The 10,468-nt window shown below is 42.4% G+C and overlaps 1 protein-coding gene across 1 annotated transcript; it reads right to left on the bottom strand.

Annotated features, from left to right (window-relative positions):
• Window positions 1-539: 539 nt before the first annotated feature.
• Window positions 540-5,139, bottom strand: noxo1b (NADPH oxidase organizer 1b). Its single transcript, XM_047377373.1, has 8 exons — window positions 4,981-5,139; window positions 4,816-4,896; window positions 4,644-4,716; window positions 4,013-4,196; window positions 3,718-3,920; window positions 3,527-3,631; window positions 1,942-2,059; window positions 540-1,806 (listed from the first exon to the last, which is right to left on the bottom strand). Exons 1-8 carry the CDS (start codon window positions 5,053-5,055, stop codon window positions 1,173-1,175), a joined length of 1,473 nt encoding a protein of 490 aa, XP_047233329.1. The 5' UTR covers window positions 5,056-5,139; the 3' UTR covers window positions 540-1,172.
• Between the last annotated feature and the right edge of the window lie 5,329 nt (window positions 5,140-10,468).

Below are 10,468 nucleotides of genomic sequence, written 5' to 3'. Positions count from 1 at the left end.
ATTTTCAGTGTAACTGAGGTCCATGTCCGGTCCAGAAGCCTACTGTTAGCCTGCTTTAACTTATCTTAAGCCAGTTCTGAGGTGCGTTTGGGACTGTTGTTCTTTAGGAGCACAGACTGAGTCCAGGGATCCGAGGGATATGACCCGAAGCGTCACCACCAGATCAAAGTAAGGATGTTCAGGAACAACCCGCTCAAGTCAGAGTCTGAGAAAAGATTGAACTATGTGGTCACAATGACCAGAAGATTGTTTAGAGTCAAAGTGAAGATTTCATGCACAAGAACAAGGTACCAACTGTCAAGCATGGCAGTGGCAGTATCATGCTGAAGAAACTTGGAGACAGATTGGTGGCTCCAACAGGAATGTATGGTGTATAGTTATTAAAAACCTCTGACTGTTAATTTGTTTTTTAACTTGAACATTAAATCTCTGCTGATTTGTTAAAGCAACAGGACCAGAGATGTTGGAGCCTTTCTAAAATGAACCATGATGTTCTCCAGAAGGAATCAAACACCTGAGTGCAAACAGCTTTTTATTGACATATTTTTATTTCATCAGCAAAGGTTTCAGGATGAACTTCAGTTAAATATAGTCAGGATTTATCCAGATGAGGAGCTGGGATTTATCAGCATCGTCAACTGACTCCCTGCTGGTGGCTCCTGCTGCAGCCTAACAGCAGAACCTCCTGGGGATCATTTGCATCATCAGAATCTGTTTAAACACAGAATACAACCTGCTAAAGTGTCCATGGAGTAACAACGAGGCTGCTGGACATAAGGAAGCAAATCAAACATTGATTCAAGTTTCAGAAACAGTTCAGATCCTGCAGCCTCAAGCAGACAAAAGTAAAACAAAATCAAAGTTTACATGAAGATTTTCTACAGTCTTGTTAAAGTAAGTGAATCCTGTTCATCTTCCTGTTCCTACCTGCTGTAATGCTTTGCTGAAGCTACGCTGTCAACATGCAAACAGTTTAACAGAAGAACATTTCTAACACTTGGTTTGTAATCATCCCGACCAGCATGAAAACAACCTGACAAATAATGCTGCACAAAAGCCATCTGTGTGTGAGAATATAGTTTACATCATAGAGTACAAATATAATGTTAACATTAGAAAAGAGCGATGAAGACCGCAGCTTCTTCCAGGGTTCTAATGGCTCGACTCGACTCTCACAAGCGGCTGTGAATGGAGTCTGCTTCCATCTCAAGGCGCATCTTGGTGGCCAAGGCCGTCTTGCGTGTCATGGTGCTGCAGCGAGTCAGGATCTCCTCCTTCTTTGGTCTACATGGCACCCTGGGAGCTACTGAAGCTGTCTTGCTACTTTTGGACCTGGCAGATCCAGAGTTTCCAGTGCTGAACCTGGAATGGGTGTTGTAGCGTTCGGAGAAGCTGCAGCCTGTATCGTCGGCCTGGAGAGGTGAGTCAGGATCGCTTGTTTGGTCCTGCACCTCCTCCCTAAGGCTTGAGGAGGAGTTGCTGCTGGAGGAAAACCTGGAGAAGATGGAGCCGTTGCTGTTAGATTTCAAGGTGTCATGCTGCGTCTGGGTGTGGGGCCAGGTCTCTGAGAGGACGTCCAGGGAATGGGCCCTGGGGCGACATGCAGGGACAGCGGACTGCCGTCTGGGGTCCTGTTTGGAGCTGTTTTCTTTAATTCTCTCTAGATGAGAACGTCGGGACTGTGTGCTGCTGGTCAGATTCAGAGAGGAACTGTGCAGATGTCTGTGCAAGCCATGTAGACCTGCCCGTGGGTTGTTGTGGGGCTGCAGGTACATGGACGGGATGTAACCAACCTTGCCATTGAATCTGAGGAGAAGATTGCACCACATTTAGAGCTAATGTTCTGAGAGATTTGCTCAATTCATCTATGAAGCTACTTTATGGCTGTGTTAGGAGACATTGGTAATTTATCTGCATGCAGGTAAGACAAGAGGTTGATACCTGATGAGCCACCAGCCGTCATCAGACTTCCTCAACACCTCCACCACGGAGCCAATGGACACAGCCACCTCATCAGCCTTTGTGGTTGAGTAGCTCCTCACAGCACAGTACAAGGAAGCTGAAAGCAGGAGGCAGAAGATCTTTCAATGACAGTGAATGACTCATATACAGGTCCTTCTCAAAATATTAGCATATTGTGATAAAGTTCATTATTTTCTATAATGTAATGATGAAAATTTAATATTCATATATTTTAGATTCATTGCACACTAACTGAAATATTTCAGGTCTTTTATTGTCTTAATACAGATGATTTTGGCATACAGCTCATGAAAACCCAAAATTCCTATCTCACAAAATTAGCATATTTCATCCAACCAATAAAAGAAAAGTGTTTTTAATACAAAAAACGTCAACCTTCAAATAATCATGTACAGTTATGCACTCAATACTTGGTCGGGAATCCTTTTGCAGAAATGACTGCTTCAATGCGGCGTGGCATGGAGGCAATCAGCCTGTGGCACTGCTGAGGTCTTATGGAGGCCCAGGATGCTTCGATAGCGGCCTTTAGCTCATCCAGAGTGTTGGGTCTTGAGTCTTGAGACTTCTGGCATTTTGGCATTTCCTTCTCCCCAGTCTTCCTCCAGACTCTGGCACCTTGATTTCCGAATGACATGCAGAATTTGCTTTCATCCGAAAAAAGTACTTTGGACCACTGAGCAACAGTCCAGTGCTGCTTCTCTGTAGCCCAGGTCAGGCGCTTCTGCTGCTGTTTCTGGTTCAAAAGTGGCTTGACCTGGGGAATGCGGCACCTGTAGCCCATTTCCTGCACACGCCTGTGCACGGTGGCTCTGGATGTTTCTACTCCAGACTCAGTCCACTGCTTCCGCAGGTCCCCCAAGGTCTGGAATCGGCCCTTCTCCACAATCTTCCTCAGGGTCCGGTCACCTCTTCTCGTTGTGCAGCGTTTTCTGCCACACTTTTTCCTTCCCACAGACTTCCCACTGAGGTGCCTTGATACAGCACTCTGGGAACAGCCTATTCGTTCAGAAATTTATTTCTGTGTCTTACCCTCTTGCTTGAGGGTGTCAATAGTGGCCTTCTGGACAGCAGTCAGGTCGGCAGTCTTACCCATGATTGGGGTTTTGAGTGATGAACCAGGCTGGGAGTTTTAAAGGCCTCAGGAATCTTTTGCAGGTGTTTAGAGTTAACTCGTTGATTCAGATGATTAGGTTCATAGCTCGTTTAGAGACCCTTTTAATGATATGCTAATTTTGTGAGATAGGAATTTTGGGTTTTCATGAGCTGTATGCCAAAATCATCCGTATTAAGACAATAAAAGACCTGAAATATTTCAGTTAGTGTGCAATGAATCTAAAATATATGAATGTTAAATTTTCATCATGACATTATGGAAAATAATGAACTTTATCACAATATGCTAATATTTTGAGAAGGACCTGTAGCTGGTCAAGTTCTTAAGATGGTCCCAAGTTGGTCAAAAGTTTTTCTAACAACTAGGCTCTATGGTAATTTTTAACCATGAAACTCAGGTGGACTTCAACTACTAAAAACAATATCTCACCTCCCAAGAATCCATCATTATCCTCATCTTCTCCTTCAGAAAGCTCCAGGTAGGGAGCAGGAAACCAAGCCAGGCGCTTGTCTTCGCTCTCCACCAGCCACCAACCTGCAGAGGAGAGAACAGCTTTTAGTGTCTCTGACTAAACGTTGCCATTAAGGAACGGATGGAAAGTTGAAAGCTGCTGCGCTTACCTGCCGGGTCTTTGATCAGGACATCCAGCGTCTCATCTGCAGCCACCTTCAACAGCCGGTTCTTGGTGTCCTTGGTCTCATAGGGTGCCACGCAGCGGTACGTCTGGGTGACAAACGGGTTGGTGACGTTGCCCACCTGGTGGCGAGGAGCACCCTCTCCTCCTCTTCCGCCCTCCACATCTTCAGACATCAGGATCATGACGCTGTAAAAGATGTAAAATCATCCTCAATGTTGTAAAACTGCTAAACACACTGAGAAACTTCAGAGAAATCCCAACTGGATCTCAGAGCTTACGTGTTCTTGGTGAAGTCCGTCTGCAGGTCGTGGTCTTTGGGCGTGAAGAACCTTGCTACCTCCGAGCTCAGGGTCACAGTCTGCTCACACTTCAGCAGTTGGTCGCAGTAGGTCTCCAGGAACGTCATCTGCCTCACAGACTTCTTGGATCCTTTCTGCTGAAGGCTGCTTCTTCTGGCCTTTCCTGTGCAGAACCAGGACAATCAGATTAAGATAATGTTTGCTAAATGTTCCACTAATGATGAAACAACACGTCAATGAAGTAGGTCTCAAGTCAGCAGTGTGGTCAGAAAGGTTCTTTAGGATGCAGACCCACCCAGATCAGCTCGGTTTTAAAGTCCACATCTACATATTATTTAAATAAATATCTGGGTTCTATTATAGCTTTAGTTGTTTTAATGATTCCAGTCAGAACTTATTTTTACCAACTTAAAATGAACGTAAAATTACACGTCTTCCTTCAACCAATCAAACAGGACCAGTGGATTAAACAAATTATTTTTATGTTTCTTCTTTTTAAAAAGTTTTGTTGTGATTCTGTTTTCTGTCTAGATGTTGTCACTAGGACATATTTACTGAGGTGGTCCTTCTCATTAATGGATTGGGAGGTACCGTGGTGGTTTGTCCTTACCAGTGAACTTTGGGATCATTCTGTCGTTCTTCCGAAAAGGATTGAAATTGGGAAACTTCTTTTTCAGTTGTCTCTGTTGGAAAACATAAAATATGCCAGTGGCCCAGATTAGGATTTTATTTATAAACCAGTTTGTTGACATGTAGCTCTGATTAAATGTTTACTGACTCACATGAAACTTCTCGAAGTCCTGGAAGGACCTGTAGATGATCACCTCAGATTTATCAGACCAGAGGACCGATACCATGAACGTCTGGGAAGAAAACAAACCACAACTATTAAAAGAACCGTCTTCTGAAATAATGGATGGAAAGTAAAGTCTGAGGTCTAAACCTACCTTAAGTTTTGGCTTCTCTCTGTGGACTCCTCCGATAACTCGGGCAGTGATCACGTAGCGCTGATCTTCAGTCATCTTGTTCTTGTTTGGGGCTCAAATTGCTGCTTGCATCAACCTCAGATCTGCTGCTGCTGCTGCTGATGTGACGATCAACCAGCTTCGACTCTTTTTTTATTTGAATGAAGGAGGAGTCTAGCCTGGCCTGTAAGCGAGAAGATGCAGTCATCTGCTGGCAGGGTGGGGTGGAGTGGCCACTCAGAGGACAGCAGCACCGCTGAAAGATGTCCTACAGGATTGGCAATAACCTGCAGCAGAGATCATAAACCATCTTCATACAGAAGATATGAGCTGTTTATGCCAGAGTATATATAAAATAAAAATATGGAAAAAAACGACTATTAATATTATCTAAAAATGAAACATGTAAGGGATTGTGTTAAATACATAAAAAATGTAAATCTCATAAAACAGAAACCATGAATGTGTGAAAATATGTCGATTCTAAAAAAGACTGAATGTGTAAATTCATGCATTCAGTCTTTTTTTCATACTTTTAAAAATGTGTAGAGTATATATAAAATGAAACATGAAATCAAACTATTGTGAAAAAATGTATCTGTTTCTATAAAGTCTAGATTTTTAGGAGTGTCAGTGGTTAAAACTTTCAGGGAATTACATGAATAATACGTTCAAGTTGTCAGACCTGAAACAGTTTCTCGCAAAGCCTTGTTTGTTATCAGCTACTTCCCGTCGGTCTGGATCAGGCCTTCCAGGCATCCCTTGCATCATCAGCCATCATAATTACTACCTTGGCACTTGCAGTCACGCCACACTTGTCATCTAACAGCAATAAAACTTTGCAAGATCAGAGCTGGATCTGTGTGTGTGTGAGAGAGCAGTTTAAAGCAGATATCTGTGAGTATTAGCAGGTGTTTCTTCAAAAAGAGCCAGAGGCACAAAGGGGGGCTGTCCCAAGCACTCATCAGATGGATGTGAAGTCCCTGCTGTGAAGGAATGCCAGCATCTTATCCCACACTCACACAGACATAAAACCAGCAGCACGCAGGAAAACACACGGCACGTGCTGTGGTGTAAAAGGTCACGACTGTTCAGCTTTGAGGTTCACCTGAAGAGATGTCAACACCTGAGACCGTGGACACATGGTGTTCCTGACAGAAAACAGCCGTGAGAACTCTGAATGTTCTGGACATCTGCTCATTGTGCATGTAAAGACAAAAACATGAAAACTCTCTGGATGTTTGCAGGAGGAACGCACACAGAAATGTACACAAACATTTGATTTTATTAGGACCAGGATCCACTAGATCAGTCATCTGTTCAGAACCAGGAGAACCATCTAAGATGTCCTTCAATACAAATACAAATGCATGCCTACATTCAGTAATGCAAATGTCTCATATTATGTGTAAGACATTATCTGATGATCCAAAAGAATAAAATATATTAACTGCAGATAATTATATAATTATTGAGCAGAAGATACTCTGGTCAGGTGGAACCATGATAGAACTTGTTAGCCTAGATGTAAAACCCCATGTCTGTGTGTGTGTTCCAGCAGGAGAACCACCCTGAACATACAGCCAGAGATACAATGGTTTAGATCAAAGCAGATTCATATGATAGAGCGGCCTAGTCAAAGTCCAGGCCCAAGTCTACTTGATGTTGACGATTGACTCGGGATGGGAGAAGTAAAAATATTTCTGTTTACTCTGGATGCAACACAGTCCCAGATCATCACCAGTTGACCCCTGTGCGAATCATGCTGGCTTCCAGGTAAGTTTACTCACAGGGAATGTTGATGGGAGGCTGCAGATACAACTTCCTTATTGTCAGTCGGTCAAAGTTTGTTCATGCTGGGTCTTTCCAGCAAATCAAGCTTTTCTAAGGGCCTAACAAATGATTGACAAAAGCAGGAAATACAACAAAGACTCCAGGAAGGCCATATTTATCCAGATGTGACTGCAGCAGAACAACGCAGCATCTCTCCAAAATCTTCCTGAAGGTATCTGGAAGGAAAGCATCTTTTTAGTTTTATTTTATGTGTCTGTTTAGTCTGGAGTTATAATGAACAAATAGCACAAATATTCCAGGTCAACCCTGTCTTTTAATAAAGATTTGAATGTGATCTCCCAGGATAAATATAATAAATGAACTTTTTAATATCTGGAATCATAAAGTTTTAATAATCAGGTATTATTGCACTGGACTGAATCTGACCAAATAAACCAGAAATAAGTTGAAATGTACAGGATTAAAAGAAATAACTAATCTTTTTTATATATAACTGGAGCTGGTATTTATTTAAGTCTAAAAGAATTGAGACACTTTAACGGGTTTCCAGTGTTAACATGTTTAAGGTCAGGCCACACCTTTGCAATCAGATTTAAGTCCAGACTTTGACTAGGCCTCTTCAAAGCCTTTGCATCTTGTCCTTCTGCAGAATCCAGGTGTTCTGGAGCTTCAGTTCACAGACTTGACGTTTACCTTACGGACTTTCAGCTAGAGATCAGAACTCATGGTTCCATCAGTTACAGCCAGTGACCCAGATCCTGATGCAGCAAAGCAGACCATCACACTGCCACCACCGTGTTTGACTGTAGGTTCTGTTTGGGCTGTGTTAGGTTTACACCAGATGTCACCTTTAAAAAGTCATCAAGATGTTTTCGGTAAATGTGAGACGGGACTTTGTGTTCCTTTGGGTCAGCAGTGGTTCTGACCTTGGAACTCTCCCATATGGAGGCCATTTCTGCCCAGTCTCTTGTTGTTATTGTTGAATCATGACCTCTGACCTTAACTGGGGCTCAAAGCTATTTTAGCAGAAATATCAGCAAAGGTGTTCCCCTTCGTTTCCATGGCTTCATTAGATTGATGCGCTTTACATTTACAAAGTGCTATCTTTGCAGGTAGCTGGATAGCTAACAGCAGTCGTTTTAACAGATTAAAATGTGTCAATTCTGTTCCAGAGGATGTTTTAAACCCTCTATTTTCCCACATTTTAGCAAAATGGTGAACAGAACTGAATACACATTGGCTGTCTGTATAAATGGTTAGGATTTTTCCTTCATATAGTTCACACGCTCTGATAACAGCATAGAGCTCTGCAGTCTGTGCTGATCATGTATGGGGCAGGGCCTGTGATTCTATAATTTTAGTTTCAGTGGTTACTGCATAACCAACTCTGTTTTTTCCATATTCATCTTTTGATGCTGATCCATCTACAAAGATTATTTGTGAGTTTTCCAGAGGTGTCTGAGAGATATCTTGCCTAGGTTTTGTATCTTCCTCAACCTTTGTTTTACAAGAATGTGGTTTTCCATCTTCTGCTGTTGGAATTAATGTGCTAGGGTTCAGTGGACCACATCTTTGCAGAGTTATATTTGGTTGTGAGAGTAACAATGAGGTCAACGTAATATGCCTTGCATGAGTCAAGAAAGGAAGTGAAGTTTGTAGCAATATAAGTGACACTGAATGAGGAACTTTCAGTGTGAGCGGGTGGCACAACACAATTTCAGCTGTCTGCTTCACAGCTTCTGCTGCTGCGATGCAGCTCTGCAGACAATTTGGAAATCCAGATGCCACAGAGTCCAGTTTTTTAGAATAAAATGCTAAAGGTCTGTTTTTGGAGCCAAATGGCTGGGTTAATACAGCTTTCATATAACCCTAGGCTGGCTATAATCCGGCAGAGCTAAGGTGACTGTTGTTTGAAGCAGATTTTTTAGCTCTGTGAATGCTACTTCTCCTTCCTTAGTCCATGTGATTTTGTCTTTTAATGTCATGTCTTTGCCATAGATCATAGATTGCAAAGGTTGTACAATGGCTGCATAGTCTGGTAGCTATTCTCTGCAAAAATTACACAGTCCCAGAAAGGACATCATTTGTTGTTTAGTTCGTGGTTTTGGGGCTACCTGTATAGCTGTTTTTCTACTACTTAGGAGGGAACGACCATGCTGTGATAACATATGTCCCAAATAAATCACTTTCTCCTTGCAAAACTGCAGTTTATCCCTAGAGGCTTTGTGCCCCGTCTGGTAGAGATGTTTCAGAACTGTTATGGTAGCTTCCTCACAGTGTTGTTGAGTGTCTGAAGTTATAAGAATATCATCTACATACAACAGGACTTGACTATGTTCAGGCACCTCACAGGTGCTCATAGAGTATCTTAAGGCTTGTGTATATACATGTGGGCTTTCACTGAAGCCTTGTGGTAGTCTGGTGTAAGTATATTTTTTCCCTTTAAACTGAAAGCCAAATAAATGCTGTGACTCTTCATGCAGTGGTACTGTAAAGAAAGCATTGCTAAGATCTACCACTGAGAAATATTTTTTATCTGGAGTTAATGAATGCAGTAATGTATGTGGATTTGGGACGTCTGAAATCGCATGTCACACTATTTTATTTATCGGTCTAAGATCCTGAACCATTCTCCACTTTCCTGTGCTGACTTTCTGCACTGGAAAGATAGGTGTGTTGCATGTAGCATCAGGTGCTTCCCTTAATATTCCTGACTTCAACATATCCTGTATTACTGGCTTAATACCCTCTTCAGCTTCTGGTTTCAAGGGATACTGGCGAACTACTGGCCTTTCTTCAGATATTAATTTAACCTTATATAGTGGAAACCCCTTTATAAGTCCTACATCAGTCGATGATTGGGACCACAGTTCAGGTGGGACAGCAGCTAAGGCAGGGTGCCTGTTGCTCTCTTTGCTTTCAGCTAGGCCCTGTATCTGTCACTTTGCCTCATCCAAATGTGTCTTTGGATGAACTTTGACTATCCACCCTAGAGTGAGTTTCCAGATTCCTGTGTTAGGATCTACTTTCCAGTCAGAGCTTGTTAATGCCTCATATCTCCCTCTTTCAGCACGCTGTGTAAAGTTTTCTAATTCTTCCCACTGACCCCCACAGGTTTAGTTAATGACAGATGAGGTGTACTGCCTTTAAACTGTTGAAGCTGTCTTCCTGACAGTATGATTGAGGTGGAAGATTTCCCTGTTTTGGGGTCAACGTACAGATGCTGTATGGTAACAGTCTGATTATTTTCTCTGTGAAAAACAGTATCATATTGATAATCTGACCCTGGAGTATTTTTATATCTCATGGTTACATGGAGCTCAGTATCTAGCATGTACTGTGCCTCCTGGGAAGTTTGTTTTTCTCTGGTTCTCCTCAGCAGTTCTCGAGCTGTTAGTGTGGGGCCTAGATCGAGGGACCAGTAATAATGTGGCTGTGAGAGTTCATTTAGGACCAGGGCATCTTCTTCTACTACAGCTTTCATACCTGTTTCTGTTGATACTATATTTATATGCAACTTTTGCATAAGATCTCTTCCCAACAGGTTTACTGGACATTTTTGACTTATCAGAACGGGAGCCTGACAAGTAAGTTTTGTCTCAGGTTCTGTTATTGTTACTGGTGCACTTAGGTAATGTACCTCTGATGTACCAGCTGCTGATCTAACATGCACTGC

The sequence above is a fragment of the Girardinichthys multiradiatus genome, chromosome 10 (genome assembly GCF_021462225.1).
Source record: "Girardinichthys multiradiatus isolate DD_20200921_A chromosome 10, DD_fGirMul_XY1, whole genome shotgun sequence".
Lineage (NCBI taxonomy): Eukaryota > Metazoa > Chordata > Actinopteri > Cyprinodontiformes > Goodeidae > Girardinichthys > Girardinichthys multiradiatus.
Note: the sequence above shows the minus strand (reverse complement) of the source record. Positions and strands in the feature narration are given on the sequence as shown.